The sequence below is a fragment of the Mercenaria mercenaria genome, chromosome 5 (assembly GCF_021730395.1).
Source record: "Mercenaria mercenaria strain notata chromosome 5, MADL_Memer_1, whole genome shotgun sequence".
Taxonomy (NCBI): domain Eukaryota; kingdom Metazoa; phylum Mollusca; class Bivalvia; order Venerida; family Veneridae; genus Mercenaria; species Mercenaria mercenaria.
In genome coordinates this window covers 44,728,445-44,752,358 of record NC_069365.1, presented here as the reverse complement: position 1 = coordinate 44,752,358, position 23,914 = coordinate 44,728,445, and the positions used below count along the sequence as shown (strand labels likewise).

General features: G+C 36.2%; 2 protein-coding genes across 2 annotated transcripts in view; one reads left to right on the top strand and one right to left on the bottom strand.

Annotated features, from left to right (window-relative positions):
- The window catches only part of LOC123557064 (C2 domain-containing protein 3-like), a 51,883-nt gene extending 43,334 nt beyond the window's left edge, over positions 1-8,549 (bottom strand). The window contains exons 1-5 of the mRNA XM_053543382.1: positions 8,393-8,549; positions 3,619-3,802; positions 3,060-3,343; positions 2,503-2,672; positions 433-607 (exon numbers count right to left, since the gene is read on the bottom strand). Of these exons, the coding sequence (XP_053399357.1) occupies positions 433-607; positions 2,503-2,672; positions 3,060-3,343; positions 3,619-3,802; positions 8,393-8,477 (898 nt within the window). The 5' untranslated portion in view covers positions 8,478-8,549. The remainder of the gene's footprint in view (positions 1-432; positions 608-2,502; positions 2,673-3,059; positions 3,344-3,618; positions 3,803-8,392) is intronic.
- Positions 8,550-8,734: 185 nt separating this feature from the next.
- The window catches only part of LOC123557063 (protein phosphatase methylesterase 1-like), a 30,460-nt gene continuing 15,280 nt past the window's right edge, over positions 8,735-23,914 (top strand). The window contains exons 1-5 of the mRNA XM_045348272.2: positions 8,735-8,825; positions 12,975-13,074; positions 13,918-14,010; positions 14,400-14,457; positions 16,728-16,779. Coding sequence (XP_045204207.2) covers positions 8,749-8,825; positions 12,975-13,074; positions 13,918-14,010; positions 14,400-14,457; positions 16,728-16,779 — 380 coding nt within the window. The 5' untranslated portion in view covers positions 8,735-8,748. The remainder of the gene's footprint in view (positions 8,826-12,974; positions 13,075-13,917; positions 14,011-14,399; positions 14,458-16,727; positions 16,780-23,914) is intronic.

Here is a 23,914-nt window from a genome sequence, read left to right as displayed (position 1 = left end):
CAAAATAAATAATTAAAATTGCCATTCATTTAGTCTTTTAAAGTCAAAATCCATGAATTCATTTCCCAACACTCTGGGCTTCAACCACAACATTTCATGCCCATGAAATAAAAAGATTCTACAGTGAACTCTTGAATCTGAAGAAATACCTGTTCCCGTTCTATAGCATTGTTATCGTTGAATATGAAAAAGAAACTCCATATGAGCCGAGTCACGAGAAAACCAACATAGTGAGTTTGCGACCAGCATGGATCCACATCAGCCTGCGCATCCGCTAATGGTTTCTCAAATTGCAATAGTATTTGAAAGCGAACAGCATGGATCCTGACCAGACTGCGTGCATGCGCAGGCTGGTCTGGATCCATGCTGGTTGCAAACGCACTATGTTGGTTTTCTCATGTCGTGGCTCAAATCATCTAATTATTATTTTACGTCTGTTTTGAATGGCCTCCCCGCTACTCGTCTTGATGACATCACCATTGGTTGTTATAGCAACCGCACTGCCATTTTCCATTTGTTTGAAACGCTGTTCAGCAGGATCAGACTCATAGCGTAAATGCTGGCGCAAATCTTCTGTATAACCATTCTGTAATCTGGTCTCAACATTCTGCAAAATTTAAAAACATCTTTAAACACATCCTACAGAAGATCCAATATTTACTGGGATCTGCTCTGACATTGAAAAACATAGCAAATTTTCAATGACTTAAAAAAAACCCCACACAACAGCTGTCTGAGGAAAGGGCACACCACTATGATGCAGGATAGTGAAATAAGGCATGAGTGAAGAAACTTAAACTACATATATTATGTTGCCAAGGTGTTATAGTTGTTCAGAATCAATTAATGTCCATGAAAGTTATATAATCCATGTGTAACATATTCAGTTAAAATTAGATCCTTAACTAGAGCTATCACTAAAGGTGATGAATGTACCCCCCGCATGCACTGACACAGTACATCGCAATTTGACACACACAAGATTGCATAATTATGTGGACTGTATGTATAGAGACTGTATGTATACAGTATAGTAACAAAAAACAAAGTCCCATAACTATGCAGAATATTTATCTAAAAGAATGTAACATGCACCATGTACAACTAGGGTTGGTACTGATCACTTGTGTAAAGTTTCATTAAATTGTATGTAAGGGTTTGGTAGATTAGGCACGCACAAGATTGCATATGCAGACTGTATGTACATAGTATGTTAACAAGAAACAAAGTCCCATAACTCTGCAATTTTTGTCGCTGAAAGAACCTAACATGCCCCATGCACAACTACTGTTGTTACTGATCACTTGTGTGAAGTTTCATTAAATTGTGTCAAGGGGATGAGGAGAGATGGTGCGCACAAGACTGTGTCTATGTATATAGTATAGTAACAAATATAGTATAGTAACAAATATAGTATAGTAACAAAAAAACAAAGTCCCATAACTCTGCAAATTTTTTTTCTGAAAGAACCTAACATGCCCCATGCACAACTACTGTTGTTACTGATCACTTGTGTTTCATTAAATTGTGTCAAGGGGATGAGGAGAGATGGTGCACACAAGATTGTGTCTATGTATATAGTATAGTAACAAAAAAACAAAGTCCCATAACTCTGCAAATTTTTTTTCTAAAAGAACCTAACATGCCCCATGCACAACTACTGTTGGTACTGATTACTTGTGTGAAGTTTCATTAAATTCTGTCAAGGGGATAAGGAGAGATGGTGCGCACAAGATTGCGTCTACGGACAGACAACCTGAAACCAGTATACCCCCCCTTACAACTTTGTTGTCGGGGGGGGGGGGGTACAATCACCAGTAGATTTTGCATTAAACATATATATTGACCCGCACCATGAGAAAACCAACATAGTGCATTTGCGACCAGCATGGATCCAGACCAGCCTGCCCATCCACGCAGTCTGATCAGGATCCATGCTGTTCGCTCTCAAAGCCTATTGCAATTAGGGAAAGCGTTAGCGAACAGCATGGATCCTGACCAGACTGCGCGGATGTGCAGGCTGGTCTGGATCCATGCTGATCGCAAACGCACTATGTTGGTTTTCTCATGGCGCGGCTCATATGTATTCATATAAAACATTTTGAGGCTAATACTAATAGAATCTGACTTTTAAACTTTGAATTTGCTTTGTCTACATTTTCAATTGAGATTTCATCTAATTTTTGCATAAACAGATATGTAAGGATAAAAAGCTCTGCAAATTCAACTTGTATAAATATGAAAAACGTGCCCCCACTCCTGTCACTGTATGCATATTCTGACTAAGTCAAGGGCCATATAACTCTGGCCTGGCCGTCTGAAATCCTAATTAAAACACCAGGTGTAAAACTTCACATGCTGAATAACACTCCCTGTAAGGTTTGACGACTCTAGGTCAAATACTTTTTGAGATATGCACAACACAAATAAGAACAGACGCGCCTAGTGACAAGTGCCCCCACCATTCCCCACTCCCCAAAAAAGGTGCCCTGAATGTTTTACCTGATGAGAAGCTGGAGAAATGAACGGATCCTCCATCGGCTTCTGTGGCTGATCTGTATGAGGTGTGGGGCGGGACTGTTTTGGGTATGTAGACTCCTGAGTCACGTGTGAGGTATATGTTTCCATACTGACATCTGTAGTAGGAATAGACCCCATACTGTCATAGGAAGCTGAAAGAAAATGGGAAAATAAACAACTATAATCATATGCTATGAAGCATGATATTAAAATTACAAATCCTGAAGAATATTTTTGTTTCAGGTTTCCTAAAGTGACACAGGGAAAATACTTATCTATAATGATAAAAAGAAATAAACACTACCTTATGAAAACAACATATCTATAGTAATTTCTCATTTAAATGAATTTAAAGTTTGCAGCACCCAGCAGGAAATGACAGTAAGATAGTGAATATATTTATGATAGCAAAGAAAATCATGTTGCCCAGCTGCATAATGCCCTCCACGGAGACAGGACAGTTTACACCAAAATCAAAATTTCTTTCTACGAAAAGTTATGCTGTGCAAAACAAACTTGATAAAATTTGATGAACTTACCCATAAGAGATTCTAGTACAAGAGAAACATGCAGTTCACCAATCTTTTCTTCTGTTGGTGAGATTATTGGATATAGTCCATTTACTGGTCTATTAGGGGCTAACAGCCCTATATTCGGGACATCTACAGTTCCAATCGGGACCTGCATTGGACCACTGAGAACCTCAAGAACCAAGCTTGACATATCAGCTAGGTACGCCGTGAACTGTTTGGGTCCAGATCTAACAGGAAACCTGGCTGTGGTCTTTGCTTGTCCCGAACGGCCACATTTAAGATCTACAGGTCTGAAAGAAACAACACAGATTTTATGACTGCCTGAGTACACTTTTATACCATTGATCTATCACATCAAGTTAACTAGCATCAATTTGATTGACAGGCTGTAAATACTCCAATTTCATATAAAAAAGACCTAAAACTTGCCAAGGTTTAGTGAGAGTCAACATGCTAAGAAAACCACAAAATATGGCAATATGCAAACACTTCAACAAATTTCAATTATATAGTTTTCTGGTATTAAACTAAACCGTATTTATTCATTTTTATAATAAAAGAATACCTAAACACAATCCCATTGCCTGGCTCACCCCACCATTTGAGACTAACATAGGTTACATCTGGAGTGTTTGGGACTTCCCATGTAATTTGAGTGACTGACACACGACAAAAACATCTAAGCTGTCCTTCGACTTGTGGGGGTAATCCAGTATTGACTTGCACATCTTCCTGATGCCATGAATTTTCTGACAAAATAGAAAAATAATCATATAAATGAAGCAAAAGACAGTAACTGTTGGTCATTTCATTGTATGATATTCTTGACTTTTTCTAGGTTATGGCTATAATGCAGTGTAACACATTCTTCTTCTTCTTTGGAGCTGTGGGTCTTAAGTACACAGTGCTCCAGCTAGCTATTTACAGCAGGGCGCATCGCCCGTTCCAAAATTCGTTCCGCCCTGTTGCCCCGCCAGGCACCCAGCCCGTTTTACAACCATTCATTTCTTTTTTTTAGCCAAACTTCCCTTTTTTGCCTCAGTGATTATAATACACTGCTTTTACCCCCTTTTTATCGAGTGATACACGCCAGGGGGCATTGACATAATTAGCAAACAATTAACAATTACCTGCTGTAAATCGTGCCCGAGGCAAACAGTGATATTTTAGACTGCTCCACTAGCATTAAAATCACTGAACCTTAGTGTTAAAACAGTTTGCAAACCAGTCTGAAATTATTATCATTTCGCGCCACCTGTCAAAGTGTGCTTTCGTTTTCGGTAATACAGTATAGTCGTAAATACCCCTTTATACACAACTGAAACTTAAGTCCAGACAACAGACATTTAAATCTAATTAATAAAAATCGATCACAATCAAATTTAAATAGGAAAATGTTTTGATTTTATCGTTTTACAAGTTTTTGAAATCGAAAGTAGGTTGTCGTCTGCTTTGAGAAATTGCCGATTTTTCATGAAGATTTCTTTGAAATTAGTTTACTAAGTTGTAATGACAGGGTCCAGTTTAGTGTCAGATACTGTAAAATGCTGTTAAACTGTCTTTGCATCATAATAATTTTTCAAAAATATTATTTAAACTGGACATTCGACGGCTTTTAGAAAAAAGTGTAACCATATCCGGATAAAAATTTTGGATACCCGGTATGTCTTTTACAAGTGCTAAACTTGCTTTTAGACTGTTTTAAGTTAAAAACTTTGCCTGATTACATTTATTTAAGTGGAAGTTTAAACTTTATTTTCTGTATATAATATGTTGCACGTATAAATTTATAAATATCAAGTAGCCTACATGGAGAAGATGTATACTGAAATTGTAACAAAATAGGCCTAAACACATAAATATTGTTATTCAGTATGCAATTACAAAGAAATGTTACAAGTTGAAAATCAATGCCAAGTAAAATACAAACAGCAGAATTTTTAGTTAATAAATAGGTGCATTACAGATGACAGACATAGCCTATTAAAAGACCATACCTAAAGTGTGCCAAAAAACATGCCTACATTATGCCAAATTCCATGCCTAAAGTATGTTAAAATGCACTGTATGCATGGACCAGTTATATTTTTTTCCCGGAGGAGCACGGTCCCAGACCGACCACCACCCCAGAAGTGCCCTTTTCAGTGCCAGCACCCTGCCCTTTTTTAATCCTAGCTGGAGCACTGGTACATGTAGCTGAAATAAAACTAAGAAACTCATGATAAGGAGATTTGTGACACCGTGGTGAGTAGGACAGCTCTACTTATTCTTCGTATTGTCAAGCAAAAAAATTGGACGACTTGAATTTTGCTTCATTACGAACGAACAATGTATCTTTTCTGTCATATTTTTTTATGCATGCAATATAATTATATACCTGCAGATTTTTTAGACTTGCATGCAAATGAAATTTATCATATGTGTGAATAACGCTGATTTAAGGGTAATTGGGGATTGTTGAATTTCTGACTAATTCACATTGACAACACAGGTACCCTGCGGCAGGACGATTGGCTGCCGTGTTGACTGCCCACCGTGATTTGACCAATATTTATCTTACTGAAATATTAATTGTTTACACATGTTTTCATCAAATAAACCAAATTTTTTTACTGAAACGCTTTTTAAAAATATTCTTAATTCACTGATGATTATAAAAAATGACAAGGTAGCTCTCGCGCCATGTTTTCAACCAACAGAAGTGGAATACCCAGAATCTGTTTCGTCAAGGAGCCCGACTACGCTTTTCAAATGATGTGCCAATTTCAACTCTCTTTTGACAGCAATCTGACAGCTCAGAATTTTTTTCTGGAAATCAGCATGATCTCTCCAATTATCCCTGTTTCTTGTATTCTCAGGGTTTCTCATATTCTCGTTTTTTGCCTTCAAGTTATTATTATTATTATCATTATACCAGATTTGTTGAGCGCCCTTTTCATATGTAATATACGTTCAAAGGCGCTTTACAATTAAACATGTGACACATCGCAGATATGTAGGAAAATAACAAAACATGGCATATGCAATCACAAAACTGAAACTGAACAATTTGATTAAACGCCTTTTTTATAAATAATATTTTCAATGGTGTTGTACATAATAATAAAAAATAACAACAATATCATAAATGAACAATGATAATATTTACAGCCTTATTGTAACAAACAGCCATGACCGCACTACCCACCCCTGAGGTCGTTTTACCCCTATTGCCAATACCAGTGCTTTAAACATCTGGTACGCCCAGACGGGCTGCATATGGTGGTTCAACCTCTCCGTAAATGGTGCCATCATGTACTGTTTTAGATAGAAATACCACACATTTCAAGTGAAACTCAAGTCTTGCGAAAAACACACACATAGAACGTCATAACCCTTAAAATGTGACATGATGAAATAAAAGATGAATTGTCAATTTAGTTAATTACATGATGAATTGTACAGTTAAGAGACCTTCGTCAGCGATGAATGACTTGCTGTAGTTCTGTATTACAGAAATAACAATGGCATATTTATTATTCATGAGTAGAAACAGTCACAGTTGGTATCTATGTGTTGTAGAAAATTTTGAAAAGGTGTGTTTTGAGAGCTCTTTTGAATGAATTAAGTGATGAATCTTTTCTGAGATTGTCAGGGAGAGAGTTCCATAGTTTTGCGGTGGCAACCCTGAAACTTCTATCCCCGTAGGTAACCAGTTGACTTTTTTGTGGCACAAGGGTTGTTGCTGCATTTGCTGACCTCAGATTTCTAGTTGGCACGTTCACCTCCAGTAAGTCTCTCATATACACCGGCGACTGTCCATGCAAGGCCTTGAATGTTTGAATGAGAATTTTGTATTTGATTCTATCTTGTATTTGAAGCCAATGAATATCTTTAAGGATTGGTGTTATATGTTCAAAACGGGTTGTTTTGGTAACAAGACGTGCAGCTGTGTTTTGGACATTTTGCAGTTTGCTCGTTGTTAATTTTGGCACGCCGTACAAAAGAGCATTGCAGTAATCTAATCGTGAGGTCACAAGCGGGTTTAGTTGTCAAATATGGTCGAATATGACCAACGTGTCGTATTTGGCCGTAGCATGTTCGAGTCACAGAATTAACATGATGGTCCATGTGCATGTTCAAATCAAGCATAGCACCAAGGTTTCGAACCTGTTTTTGATGGTCTTATGCTCGAATCGCCAACTTTCAGTTCTAGATTTTCAACATGTTTGGAGTGTTTTTGACTTGAAAAAAGAATTACTTCAGTTTTGTCTGCATTCAATTTTAACATGTTTGAATTCATCCATGAGATGATTTCTTTTAGGCATTGTTCAACTCGTGTGATTGTGGCTGCCTTTGATGCTTGGTCAACTGGTTTAAACGATAGATAGAGTTGGGAGTTATAATTATAATCAAAGTTTGGAAAAAGTTGTCAAATAATTTAATGTTTGTTGTTTTCTAGACAGGACTGGTACAAAACTGACACACTGAAAATTTCAAGTGATCTGAATGCACACTGACGAAACTATCAGCATTTTACTCAGTTTTCAAAAAAATCCTTATTTTTTTTCTGGTGGTGTTAGCAAATTTGCCATAAATTATTGATTATGCAATTAATTGTAGTATTTCTTGATGTATTTACAACAGAATATATCTTTTTATAACACAATGGTAATTTTAATGTTTTAAATTCTAAAACTTATTTGTGATGAAAAGTCAAATCTAAATCCACGGGAATACGACAAACTCTTGGTCCATTTCTGCGGGTGAGGGTGGTATCAAGTACAGGAAGAAAATAATTAAATAGGATAACTTCAGTAATATTTTATGACTCCATCTGAAAGACAAGTGAATTTTCTACAAAATAACACCCAAATGCTGTTTATGAAATGGTAAATCTGTTACTGGGAATAAAAACAACCCCTTAGACCCCCGAGAATATGAGAAAACAGGATAAGTTAAATTTGAACATTATGTGCATATTTCCACTGATAGATACCAGATAAATGTATTTTTATTGACTAAACAAGATTTATTTGAACAGCGAGGTTCCCCCATGCGGGCAGTCAACACGGCGGCCATTCGTCCTGCTGCAGAGTACCTGTGATTGACAATATCAAAGAAGGTGGGTGGGGAAATATTTTTCATTGAAAAAAGCAACATGTTTCCATTAAAAACTGAAAATATTTTTGGAACATAGCACTCATGTTAAAACACATAAGATGTCTCTAAATATTTAATGAACATAGCCATGAAATTATGTAATCGTTAGAAATGTGCCAAAACGTCAGTAGCCTTGCCAAGAAAACATGTACAAACATGGTTCTTGCTAATGTCAACTAAGAATTCAGAATGCATACCACGTATTTTCAGCTTTTGAGACGCTTTAACCTTTTTCTTCACCATTTCTATAATATTTGCTTTAATTTCATCCTTTTCTCGCATTAGATCCTTGTCATTATGAATCACATTTTGATGTTTTTCGCGGTTACTAATCAAACTGATTTCCAAACTTGTCCGCCATTTATTTACATCTCGGATTAATCTCTAAATTTTTCAAAGATTTCTTTGAAGACAGGTAGAATAACCATAATTTTTATTATTTTGTTATGAATTTTGATTATAATTGTGAATCATTAACATAATATTACGGAAATCTTAGCTTAAAACTCTGGCATAATCTAGCACTAAAAACGGTTAGAGACTAGTAAAGGAAATGTCAGATCTTCAAAGACAGGCAATCAAAAAACGAATAGGGGGCGGTTTACCCCCAATGCCGCCACCTGGTGTTGGGTAAGGAAAAAAATGCAAATATGTTTTTGTTTTCACTTGCCTCAAATGACCAGTAATAGTAGTTTTAAGCTGTATAATTGATACTTTTTCAAATTGTGTCGTGGTACTTTTCACATCGTGCATTTAATCCTACATGAAATGTTGTCGACTTAAACGTTGTACAGTACTGACAGTAGTCATTTAATTGACCATAAGCCAGATTATCTATCGCTCTGCCTAAGCTTTACCTCCGACTACTCAAAATAATTCGATATTCTAATTTCAGATTGTTTTATATTTGTGACTGGCAATCTAAAACTTTGAAGTATAAAAATAATGGAGGGTAAATCACAGTTCACAGTTTGGTTAAAAATATTGCTTGCACATATTTGCATGTCTACACCGTTAACATTAATTGTGTGCATTACAAACATAGGCTCAAAGCACTAGAAAATTCGTAATTTTGGATATATATTTGATATTTTTATACAAGTAAATGTGGAATTGAATCCCCTTTCGATAGATGTAAGTTTTATTTGAATTTATGGCCAATCGTGAAATAATCGGCATTTAAACCTATAGCATGTAAACTTTAAAGCGTCGGTAGCGATGAAAATTTCATCGGAAATTGCTTCAACTATTTTGGTCTTTCGAGTGTTTGACGTGAGTGGGGAAAATTATCTCAGTATATCCTAGGATCGCATCAACTTAGTTGGACTACACCTCCAACATTTAGGTTGATAATGGCCGCTGCTGCAACATTATTACGCGATATTCCACAGACACTTTGGGCTTTGACAAGCTTATCTTAGTATTAGTCATTAATTTTCTGCATATCACCACCACACAGACATATCTGACGGACAAGTTTCCTTAGCATCTGGTAGCATTTTGCAAATACCCCAATAAACTATCAGGCCTATACTCAAGATTCCAAATTTCTCCTCAATATTTATATACAGTGACTTTGTTCCGGACAATTTTATGTATAACTTTATCTGACACAAACTCACAAGTTTTTAGTGTCAGTCAATTCAGCCCTTAAAAATCTTTCCATTCATATATATATATTATTACCTGTCATGGCCTAATACTAGCAAATTTCTTCATTATTTTCATCTCATGCCAGTAATTTTGTGCTGGCCACATCAACTTTCTGTTGGATTTGTATGTGGCGTCCAGCTGACATGAGCAGGTATCGACAATGCAGAACTGGGGAACCAATTATGCAGAAGTGTTTATGTTACACATAATGTATAATTGGTTCCCCTGTTCTGCGTTGTCGAACTTTAAAAATCTTTTAGTCTAAAACCACAAGACCTAGAGGCTTTTGATATTTTGTATGTAGCATTGCCTTGTGGTCCTCTACCAAAATTGTTCAAATTATGCCCCTGGGAATGCTGGGTTGAAAAGGGACCCTGCCCCGGGGAGTCTCAAGTTTTACATAGACTTCATAATATGGGAAAAAATCGTCATACCTGAAACTGCAAGGCCTAGGCTTTTGATATTAAGTATGTTGCCTTTCCTAGTGTTTCTCTACCAAAATTGTTCAAATTATGTCCCTAGGGTGGAAAGAGGCCCTGCCCTTGGGGTATCAAGTGTAACATAGACTTATATATAGGGAAAAAAAAATTAAAGATCTTCTTGTCTGAAAGTTCAAGGCCTAGGCCTTTGATATTTGGTATGTAGCATTGCCTGGTGGATCTCTAACAAGTTTGTTCAAATTATTCCCCTGGGGTGAAAAGTGGCCCTGCCCTGGGGGTCACTTGTTATAATTATGAGTTATATAGGAAAAAATACTTCAAAAATTATCAGATCATATTTCCTAGACTGTTTAATTATGATTACCTGATGACCCCAAGCGATTAGGGATCACTTGACTGTGACCTTGACCTACTGACCTACTTCCTTGTTTTTAAGATACAGCCTTGAAATTTGGATGACATGTACAGTTTTGCACACCGATCTTAAATCTGACTTTCAGTTACCATGAGTGTGACTTACTGACCTACCTTCTTAATATTTTAGCATCAGTTTGCCATTTGAAACTTGTGGCTCATATTACTCAGGTGAGTGATACAGGGTCATCATAACCCTCTTGTTACCATTTCTAATAAGTTTTACATATATGTATATATACCGGTAATCATTTTCAAAAGGAAATAATCAGCTGTTTTATGAGTGTTGAGATCGCAATGTCTGAGAGTATTTTAGCTTTACACCGTTTATGCGTTCTGGGAAGCGACAGTCGGACTTGCAAAGTCCCCAATGACACCTTTTTCCATTTCTAGTAAGTTTTACACGTATATTATAATCAGTTTCAAAAGGAATTAATCAGCTGTTTTTATCGATGTCGGGATTGCATTGTCGGAGGGTAATATTTACATTAACACTGTCTGGAGGTGTGTGTCAATTCAAGCGCATACGCGCAATCTGATTCTAGAGATATGGATCCATACCCCTAGACACTTCCTTTTCATATTACATATGAATTTGCTTCAAACTAGATAAATAAATGTTCATCTTCATTACCCTCTTCATATGACACAAGGGCCACAACTCTCAGTCACACCAATAGTTCATGAATAATTCCCCTTTTTTACTTAGAATTTCAGGTTTAAGTTTTGATGCACATTCACTCTATCTCTCTTATAAGTGAATGGATTGATTTAAATTTAGAATAATTGTTCCACATCATATTATACAATTATGGCCGTAAGTCAGATCTGTGAGAAACATTTTGTGAATTTAGTGAATTATGCTTTTTTGTACGCCCAGCTCTTTCATATTATGTGACCACCTGTGGTGGTCTGCGTCCAAAAGCATGTCCGATCTCTTAAGTCGAACAGTTTTCAGCCTATCTTCACCAAACTTGTTGACAATGTTTGTGGGCATAATATCTCAGCCAAGTTCGATAACCAGCTAAACCGCCCCAGGCACTCTTGGCTTATGGCCCTTGATTTACTAAAAAAAACCTGCAAATTTAGCATTGTCAGCTCTCTAAGTCCAACAGTTTTCATCCGATCTTCACCAAACTTCCTGACAATGTTTGTGGGCATAATAATTATTAATATCTCAGCCAAATTAGTAAACAGCCAAATCACCCTGGCACTGTTGGATTACTTGTATGGCCCTTGAATTACTTGAACAACTGCAAATTTAGCCTTTTCCGCTCTCTAAGTCGAACAGTTTTCATCCAATGTTCACCAAACTTCCTGACAATGTTTGTGGACATAATATCTCCACCAGGTTCAATAACCAGCCAAATCACCCCAGGCACTCCCGGGTTATGGCTCTTGAATTTCTCGAAAAACTGCAAATTTAGCCTTGTCCGCCCTCTAATTCGATTAGTTTTGATCTGATCTTCACCAAACTTGATGACAATGTTTTTGGGCATAATATCTCAGCCAGGTTTAAAAACCACTTAAATCGCCCAAGGCAAATTGGCGAAATATGCCTTTATCCATTCAAACAGTTTTGATCCGATTGTCAATTTCTGATTCCTTCTTACTCCTTTTGTGGGGGAGGGTGGGGGGTTAACAAGGCATACAACATCAACATTATTACCTTTATGATACGTAACTGAATATTAGACGGGCGTATTTTGTAATGTTACAGTCTGGCATTCTTGTTTCATTTGAAAGTTTTGAAAGACTTTCACTCAGTCAGTTTCTGTTATTGCAGAATGGATTTGATTCAAACTTAAAATAGTTGTTCCACATCATAACCTACAGCATGTGTTATTTTTGTTTTGGGATGGACAAAGATTGGGAGTTCCCATACCTCCCCATTTTCATCACTTATTTGAATTTATCTTGTCATTTAACGTTTATCCTTTATTTTATTTTATTTGGCATTTATTTTGCATTTGCAACTGTTCGCTTTGTTCGCTTTTCTGTCAGTTAATTTCCAATAAACACTCCTTTGAATAAGACGTGTTACTGCCCAGATTGAATGATAGACCGGTCCATTTTAGAAATCTAGCAGGCTAAAGGTTCAGAAATGTTTTGTTACATGTGCTGGATAACATAACTCCATCCTGCTTTTTGCAAGAATTATGACTCCTTTTGGACTTAGAAAATATTATAGAGAGACAAAAAAATCAGATGAGCGTCTGCACCCGCAAGGCGGTGCTGTTGTTTATCAAGCAAAAATTGCTTATATTTTCAGAGGCGGGAAGAAAAAACCTATAGGACGAAGGAGAGACTATACACCAGTATATTGGGACAATTATTTTGAAAAGGAACATAATGTTGAAGTTGGTGAAAATGTATCCTTTTGAAAATACAAGTGATGAATCTTTTTGAGGCATAGCAAGATCATCGGACTTCTGAAGCAATTTTTTGAGAATAGTTTAGAAAATCGAAGCTATTCTTAAAAGAGTTTAAACACACAGCAGACATTTCTAGCATAGGTTTTTATTACCGGTATATTATTTTGCCATAAACAATTCAGGCCATAATTACCAGTATGTTTAAATGATCACATTGCAGTAAACTTACTTTTAAGAGCTTGGGACTCGGTGTTTTAAAGGTTCATTGTTTTAAAGATTGATGTTTAGAGGAACACAATAACCATGAAATTAACATTAGAGTATTAAGATTAGTTCAGTTCTTTATTTATAAATAATTTCTTGTTTGTCATGGTCAATATTATGTAATTGTTATGGCAGAGTATTTTGATGTCAAACTGTTAGAAGTACTTTTTCATGTTTTTCTTGAAAGACTTCGGTAGTTGCTTACAATGTTTTAGAGGGAGTAAGAATTTCTGAAATCTCTGAATTTAGTGGCTTTATGTTATCCCATTTTGTCAACTGATGTCGCAAAGAAAGATTTGATTTTTTCACTACAGTTTTTATTAGAATTTTTATTATCTATCAGATATGTTAAATTAATAATCCATATACACTGCGTGCTGTAGTATTGATGGATTGACCTCCCATGCTTTCTTGAACAGTTCATGAACTAGTATTGATGGATTGACCTCCCATGCTTTCTCGAGCAGTTCATGAAATTCAACACCTTTAATAGAGGTTCATAATTATGACAATTTCATTGAGTAATTAAAGCACTTAGAATTTTTGTGATGTATAAATTTACCTTAACAATGCAAGGTATTCCGTGTGTATGAATGTGGTACTGAGGGCCCTGTGTTACTGTTTCTCCATGGTGGGGGATTTTCTGCCCTCTCTTGGGCAGCCCTATGTGTAAGTTTCTTTCATCTTATAGTAAGAAATTTAAACCACAGAACAAAACAAGTAAATTGTTCAGAATTAGTGCTGTCATTGCCAGGGAAGGTTTATAAATTTATGCAAACATAATTGTCAAAGTGGGATTCAAAATGAACTTTTTGCCAAAAATTGTACATGTATTTAAAGAGATCAGATAAATGAAAAATAGGCTGAGCAGGCAATGGTATGACAAAAGAAATTCTGGCTATTATCATACATAAAAGAGCATCATGTGTTTTGTTTTAATAGATATTCCTGTAATTTATAATGTATGGATTGGATGTATTAGAAACCTTAATCAAATTGCAAAATAATAAATGTGAACAAAAAGATTTATTTCCATGCTGCTTTAATTTGTATTTCAGGGTTCACTGTCCAAACTGGTGGCTTGTAGATGTACTGCAATAGATCTCAGGGGTCATGGTAAGTCATATTTATTTTTATCACACGTCATTACTATGTCTGTTCAGGGTCATGACATACATTAAGAGTCTGTCAGATTGACTTGATTTGATTTGATGATTTGATTGATTGATTGATTGATTGATAAACATGTAATTTGTAAACTTGCAGAGGTAACTGCATGTTTGATAAACAAAGTCGTAGCATAACATTATTTATCCGAATAACCTAGAATAAAACCTGGATCTGGCATATGGAAACATAAGTAATACCACAAACAAATGGCAACGCTTGTGCTAACTGATACAACTGGCAATGTTACTTTCTTTCTAAAGATGAAATGTACTGATGTAAGTGTTGATACTTAATAATTTCAAATAAATCAAAATTAACCATACAAGCCTTTATTTAGATATATGATATACAACTATACAACATGTAATTATACGCCTGAAGGGACGTATTATGTTATACCCCCAGTGTCCGTCCGTCCGTTAGCAATTTCGTGTCCGCTCTGTAACTCTTAAACCCCTTGAAGGATTTGAAAGGAACTTGACACAAATGTCCACCACACCGAGACGACGTGCAGAGCACATGTTTTGGATGTCTCGTTTCAAGGTCAAGGTCTCACTTAGGGGTCAAAGGTCATATCAGTTTGTTTCGTGTCCGCTCTGTAACTCTTGAACTGCTTGAAGGATTTCAAAGAAACTTGGCACAAATGTTCACCACACTGAGACGACATGCAGAGCACGTTTCGGATGACTCGCCTCAAGGTCAAGGTCACACTTAGGGGTGAAAGGTCATATAAGACTTTGCTTTGTGTATATTGCTCTTGTTATTATTTGGCAGATCCCTTTTTAGCTCACCTGAGCAATGCTCAGGTGAGTTTTTCTGATCACTCGATGTCCGGCGTCTGTCTGTCGTCTGTCGTCTGTCAACATTTAGCTTGTGTATGCGATAGAGGCTGTATTTTTCAATTAATCTTCATGAATATTGGTCAGAATGATAACCTTGATGAAATCTAGGCCGAGTTCGAAAATGGGTCATCTCGGGTCAAAAACTAGGTTACTAGGTCAAATCAAAGAAAAACCTTGTGTATGCGATAGAGGCTGTATTTTTCAATTAATCTTCATGAATATTGGTCAGAATGATAACCTTGATGAAATCTAGGCCGAGTTCGAAAATGGGTCATCTCGGGTCAAAAACTAGTTACTAGGTCAAATCAAAGAAAAACCTTGTGTATGCGATAGAGGCTGTATTTTTCAACTGATCTTCATGAATATTGGTCAGAATGATAACCTTGATGAAATCTAGGCCGAGTTCGAAAATGGGTCATCTCGGGTCAAAAACTAGGTCACTAGGTCAAATCAAAGAAAAACCTTGTGTATGCGATAGAGGCTGTATTTTTCAATTATTCTTCATGAATATTGGTCAGAATGATAACCTTGATGAAATCTAGGTCGAGTTCGAAAATGGGTCATCTCGGGTCAAAAACTAGGTCACTAGGTCAAATCAAAGAAAAACCTTGTGTATGTGATAGAGGCTGTATTTTTCAATTTATCTTCATGAATATTGGTCAGAACGATTGCCTTGATGAAATGTAGGCCGAGTGTGAAAATGGGTCATCTCGGGTCAAAAACTAGGTCACTAGGTCAAATCAAAGAAAAACCTTGTGTATGCGATAGAGGCTGTATTTTTCAATTATTCTTCATGAATATTGGTCAGAATGATAACCTTGATGAAATCTAGGTCGAGTTCGAAAATGGGTCATCTCGGGTCAAAAACTAGGTCACTAGGTCAAATCAAAGAAAAACCTTGTGTATGTGATAGAGGCTGTATTTTTCAATTTATCTTCATGAATATTGGTCAGAACGATTGCCTTGATGAAATGTAGGCCGAGTGTGAAAATGGGTCATCTCGGGTCAAAAACTAGGTCACTAGGTCAAATCAAAGAAAAACCTTGTGTATGCGATAGAGGCGGTATTTTTCAATTGATCTTCATGAATTTTTGTCAGAATGATTACCTTAATGAAATCTAGGCTGGACGTCTGGAAGATTAGGATTTAATTGAATTCTGCATTGTAGATTTTAATTTAAATATTTCAATCCAGACATGATGAATTACTGTACCTTAAATGCCTACACATTATATCAGGATAATACTGCTGTCATTATGTGATTATGTTATCTGCATGGTTTTGAACATTTAGTGGGACTTTGTGATATAATAATTGTACAATCTCTGAATAATTTTTTTCTTGTTGTAAAGGATAAGAATTTTTATATTTTAGGTGATAGTGTGACAACAGATGACATCACATTGTCAGCTGAAGTTATGTCAAGGTAATCTTCTGTTGATTTTGTTTGTACAATGTACAGTAAACCTCACTTATAAGGAACTCGGATATAAGGAACACTCGGTTATAAGGAACAGTTTTCAATTCCCCGATCTAATTCCTTCTTTATTCAATGTAAAAATCCTCGGTTATAGGGAACTCAGTTATAAGGAGCACTCGGTTATAAGGAACACTTTTTCCAGTCCCAAAGTACGAAATTCAATGGAAAAACCCTCGGTTATAGCAAACAGACATAAAGAATAAAAATTATTGAAAACCGGAAATAAACATGAAAATCGCTGATGACGTCAGAGTAACGTCGGCACTATCACGTGCTTTCAGGCACTTGAACATCGCTTTCATGTACATGAATAAACACAAATTATTTCATTTCTATGATCTTTACTTTGTTAATTCACGGATACGATAAAAAGAAAATATATAATATCATCAAATTACCAAATACTAGACAATAGTAGACTTATATTTACTCAAGATTATGTTCGACAGCTACCTGTATTGGCTATTTCATGTTAACAATAGTGAGCGAAAATCAGTCACGGTCACGGTCATACTATCCTAAATAAATGTGCTAATTACATGTGATTAACAATGGCAAACAGTCCAGTTTACCAAATTTCCAATTGTAAAAATTATAGCAGGTGCTAAAATGGACAATAGCAAAAGTATAGGTATAATTTACACTTTAATCCGTATGTATGGCACCGTTGTCTAGTCGTAATACACTGTATGTCATAAACACCCTACTTTTAAATTTTAATGGGTAGTCTAATTGAATATTTTTGTAATAAAAAATAACATTTGTTTTATATCAGTATTGATGCCTATTCACATAACATGCAGTCAAGCAAAGTAAGGGGAGTAACTGCAACATATCTTATAGTCATCATGTAGCACTCTCTAAAAAGAAGATAGAAATAACCGACAAAAAATAAACATAAATTATGGTCATTCTTACCGACGAACATTTTGGCTTGGTTTAGGTTTAACGCCGCGTTTCAACACTATTTCAGTCATATACATGCAGGCAGTTTACCTTATCATCTCTGCAGGAAAGGACCGGTACTAGAAAAGCAACTTTCTCACATAAAGATTCAAGGTCGGCCCGGAGTGTGAACACTTAGCCCTTATCAAACGTCAGTCAGATAGTGTTCGCTATACAAATTGTGTTCGTTATTCAAACCTCGGTTACAAGGAACTGGTTCGCTATACGCATATAAGGTACCTCGGTTATAAGGAACAATTTTTAGAGGTCCCAAGCTGTTCTTTATAAGCGAGGTTTACTGTACGTAGTTCCTTATAAAAGGTGATATACATTTCTGCATATTTCCTTCGATATTAACAACAGCAACAGAAAAACAACTTGTTATTAGCAAATATTGACAATAGCTTGCCTTTGGCTAATGAATAGAAAAAGCACATTATTTTGAACAATTTAAGTAATATCTTGGACGGTCTATCCTTCGAAAACTATAGGAATAGATAATAGAGGATCCTTTATAGTTTCAGTTTAAATTACAGATTTTTCATCACCTACTGGTCATTAATTCTAGTTTAAGATATGTGTGCAGTGCAATAAGTACTTTTGTTTGTATAAGGAAGAAAACTGTGTACTAAACTAATTACCAGAAAGAAGTCACCATGAGTAATTGTCATTTTTACCTGCAATTTGTAAAAAATGTAAGCATTATACTATGACTGAAAATATTCACAAATACTTATTATGAGGGCATGACCTTAACTTTGAAGAACATTTGCCCATAGACCATCTTCAGCTTATTAGCTATAACTTTTTAGCTCACCTGTCACAAAGTGACAAGGTGAGCTTTTGTGATCATGCAGCGTCCGCGTGCGTGCATCCGTGCGTAAACTTTTGCTTGTGACCACTCTAGAGGTCACATTTTTCATGGGGTCTTTATGAAAATTGGCCAGAATGTTCACCTTGATGATATCTAGGTCAAGTTCGAAACTGGGTCACATGCTGTCAAAAACTAGGTCAGTAGGTCTAAAAATAGAAAAACCTTGTTACCTCTCTAGAGGCCATATTTTTCACAAGATCTTCATGAAAATTGGTCAGAATGTTCACCTTGATGATATCTAGGTCAAGTTCGAAACTGGGTCACATGCCATCAAAAACTAGGTCAGTAGGTCAAATAATAGAATAACCTTGTGACCTCTCTAGAGGCCATATTTTTAATGGGATCTGTATGAAAGTTGGTCTGAATGTTCATCTTGATGATATCTAGGTCAAGTTCGAAACTGGGTCACGTGTCAAAAACTAGGTCAGTAGGTCTAAAAATAGAAAAACCTTGTGACCTCTCTAGAGGCCATACTTGTGAATGGATCTTCATAAAAATTGGTCAGAATGTTCACCTTGATGATATCTACATCAAGTGCGAAAGTGGGTCATGTGCCTTCAATAACTAGGTCAGTAGGTTAAATAATAAAAAAACCTTGTGACCTCTCTAGAGGCCATATTTTTCATGGGATCTATATAAAAGTTGGTCTTAATGTTCATCTTGATGATATCTAGGACGAGTTTGAAACTGGGTCACGTGTCAAAAACTAGGTCAGTAGGTCTAAAAATAGAAAAACCTTGTGACCTCTCTAGAGGCCATATTTTTCATGGAATCTGTATGAATATTGGTCTGAATGTTCATCTTGATGATATATAGGTCAAGTTCGAAACTGGGTCAACTGTGGTCAAAAACTAGGTCAGTAGGTCTAAAAATAGAAAAACCTTGTGACCTCTCTAGAGGCCATACTTTCGAATGGATCTTCATGAAAATTGGTCAGAATGGTCTCCTTGATAATATCTAGGTCAAGTTCGAAACTGGGTCACGTGCCATCAGTAACTAGGTCAGTAGGTCAAATAATAGAAAAACCTTGTGAGCTCTCTAGAGGCCATATTTTTCATGGGATATGTATGAAAGTTGGTCTGAATGTTCATCTTGATGATATCTAGGTCAAGTTTGAAAGCGGGTCACATGCGGTCAAAAACTAAGTCAGTAGGTCTAAAAATAGAAAAACCTTGTGACCTCTATAGAGGCCATACTTTGAATGGATCTTCATGAAAATTGGTCAGAATGTTCACCTTGATGATATCTAAGTCAAATTCGAAACTGGGTCACGTGCCGTCAATAACTAGGTGAGTTGGTCAAATAATAAAAAACCTTGTGACCTCTCTAGAGGCCATATTTTTCAATGGATCTTCATGAAAATTGGTCAGAATTATTATCTTGATGATATCTAGGTCAGGTTCAAAACTGGGTCACATGAGCTCAAAACCTAGGTCTTTGGGTCAAATAATTAAATAGAAAAATCCACGTCATACTCAGTTCAAAACTGGGCCATGTGGGGACAGGGGAGCGATTCAGGACCATCATGGTCCTCTTGTATATAATTATGCCTGAAACAAAATATTAATTCTGTTATCCCAAATATAGGTACTCGGTTAACTTCAGTGCTAACAAAGTGGTATGCATTATAACGCAATGGTCAAACTGTTTGTAAACTGTGTAGTGCAACTCTTATGTTCACATCATCTAATTTAGCTGGAACTTCAGATTATTATGTCTCCCACTACACAGTGGTGTGGGAGACATATTGATTTACTCCTGTCAGTGTGTGTGTGTGTCTGTCACAAATCTTGTCCGCACTCTAAGTCGAACATTTCTCATCCGATCTTCACCAAACTTGAACAAAATGTGTTTGACTATAAGTCCTCGGCCAAGTTTGATAACTAGCCAAATCGGCCTAGGCACTTCGGAATTATGGCCCTTGAACATAATTACCAACACTACCGGTACAGCATTGTAGACCGGTTACTCCAACATGTGAATACCAATAGGCCTCAAACAGTATACAAAGACAGACTATTACTATTCAGATGATTAGGCAGTTGTGGGAGACATGCGCTTTTCTTAAAAGCACCTCTAGTTCATAACAAAGTTAAGAAACTTGGCATATTTGCCATAATTATTTTAGATGAACAGAAATTGTTTTGAAATTGTTTACATATTATTGAGCATTTGCAGTTCAAATGATAAATTGGATGATTAAAGTGGAAAAAAATGGCAGTAAAAATAGCACAGCAGTAAAGGTTGATCAAATTATTCACAAATGATTCGCCCAATTTGCAGATATAGTTATTGAATTACTCACATAAGTATGAATACAAAAACATGTTGTTTTTTAGCTTGTCTGATTTTTTAAAAAAATCTACGAGGTATTGTCATCACTTGATCGTCGGCATCTGTTAAAATTTTTAGTAAGGTCTACCTTTTCTAAAAAATCATAAGAGCTAACTCTGAAATGCATTTTTAGCTCACCGTCCGGCGTCCGTCCATCCGTCCACATTTTCCTTTAAACAACATCTCCTCCTAAATCACTAGGCCAATTTTGATGAAACTTCACAGGGATGTTCCTTGGATGGTTTTCTTTAAAATTGTTCAAAGAATTGAATTCCGTACAAAACTCTGGTTGCCATGGCATCCGAAAGGTAAAACTTTGAAAATCTTCTTGTCCAAAACCATAAAGCCTAGGGTTTTGATATTTGGTGTGTAGCATCATCTAATGGTCCTCTTCCAAGATTGTTCAAATTATCCCCCTAGGGTCAAATATGGCCCTGCCCTGGGGGTCACATGGTTTACATAGACTTATATAGGGAACATTTTTGAAAATCTTCTTGTCCAAAACCATAGGGCTTAGGGCTTTGATATTTGGTGTGTAGCATCATCTAATGGTCCTCTTCCAAGGTTGTTCAAATTATCCCCCTAGGGTCAAATATGGCCCCACCCCGGGGATCACATGGTTATTTAGACTTATATAGGGAAAAACGTTGAAAATCTTCTTGTCCAAAACCATAGGGCCTAGGGCTTTGATATTTGGTATGTAGCATCATCTAATGGTCCTCTACCAACTTTGTTCAAATTATCCCCCTAGGGTCAAATATGGCCCCGTCCTGGGGTCACATGGTTTTTGTAGACTTACAGGAAAACATTTGGAAATCTTGTCCAAAACCACAGTGCCTAGGGCTTTGATATTTGGTATGTAGCATCATCGTATGGTCCTGTACCAAGATTGTTCAAATTATCCTCCTAGGGTCAAATATGGCTCACCCTGGGGGTCACATGGTTTATATAGACTAATATATAGGGAAAACTTTGAAAATCTTCTTGTACAAAACCACATGGCTGAGGGCTTTGATATTTAATATGTAGCATTCTATAGTAGTCCTTTACCAAGATTGATCAAATTATCCCCCTGGGGTTAAAAATTGCCCCGCCCCAGGGGGCACATGGTCTAAAACTTACATAGGAAAAACTTTGAAAATCTTCTTGTACAAAACCACATAGCCTAGGGCTTTAATATTTGGTTTGTTGCATTGTATAGTAGTCCTTTACCAAGACTGTTCAAATTATTCCCCTAGGGTTAAAAATGGCCCCACCCCGGGAGGCACATGGTTTAATTAGAATTGTACAGGGAAAAACCTTTAAAAAAAATATTGTCTTAAACCATAAGGGTCAGAGCTTAGATATTTAGTATGTGTTCCCTAACAAGATTGTTAAAATCATGACCCTGGGGTCAATATAGGACACGCCCGGGTGTTCCCTTGTTTTACATAGACTTATTTGTTGTTTTGAAGCAGTGGCAAAGAAATTTGCACCACAAGTATAATGTTTAATACATATTTCAATATTCATCTTGAATTGTCTTATTCTTGACCTACTGACCTACTTTCTCGTTTTTTAAGTTACAGCATAGAAATTTGGACTACATTAATAATTTTTGATACAGATTTCAATACTCATCTTGAATAGTCTTAATCATGACCTACTGACCTACTTTCTTGTTTTCGAAGGTACAGGTTAGAATTTTGGATAACGTGTATAACTTTTGATACAGATTTCAATATTCTTAAACCTGACCTCGTGACCTACTTTCTTGTTTTTGAAGCTACGGCAAAGAGATTTGGACCACTTGTATAATTTTTGATACAGATTTCAATACTCATCTTGAATAGTCTTAATTTTGGCCTACTGACCTACTTTCTCGTTTTTTAAGTTACAGCATAGAAATTTGGACTACATGAATAATTTTTGATACAGATTTCAATACTCATCTTGAATAGTCTTAATCATGACCTACTGACCTACTTTCTTGTTTTCGAAGGTACAGCTTAGAATTTTGGATCACGTGTATAACTTTTGATACAGATTTCAATATTCTTAAACCTGACCTAGTGACCTACTTTCTTGTTTTTGAAGCTATGGCAAAGAGATTTGGACCACTTATATAATTTTTGATACAGATTTCAATACTCATCTTGAATAGTCTTAATTTTGACCTACTGACCTACTTTCTTGTTTTTGAAGTTTCAGCAAAGTAATTTGGACCACATGTATAATTTTTGATACAAATTTCAATACTCATCTTTAATATTCTTAACCCTGACCTACTGACCAACTTCCTTGTTTTTAAAACTACAGCAAAGAGATTTGGACCACCTGTATAATTTTTCATTCAGATTTCAGTAGTTATCTTGAATTATCTTTACTCTGACCTACTCGCCTAATTTTAGTTTTTGAAGCTTAAGCAAAGAAATTTGTTCAAGCAAGCAACTAAACTCAAGTTTTGTACTTAGAAATTCTGGACTATAACACTTCTTACATACTGACCAGCACTTGCAGACGAGCGATTTCACCCGTAGGCGGTGCTCTTGTTTAACAATTCTCACAAAATTGACCAAAACGGTATCCCTTAAGATAAATACTGACGTATTAAATTGTTGTGGGTTGCACAGTGACAAAATCCTAAGCTGTGACATCACAAGATTACAAGAAATTCGAAAATGAGGCCAAACAAAATGACATGGAAAGAAAAGATCAAACTTCATGAATAGAATGATAACCTTTGTGAAATGAAAATAATGTTCTTTTGAAAGAATGGAAAGTTTAACAACAGAGAATAACATGATTTCCAAGAATGACCTAACATGGTAAATTTTTAGCTTGACTATTCAAAGAATAAGTAGAGCTGTCTTACTCACCACGGCGTTGGAGTCAGCGTCAGCGTCACACCTTTGTTAAGTTTTTCGTACCAGTCCACATTTTGACAAA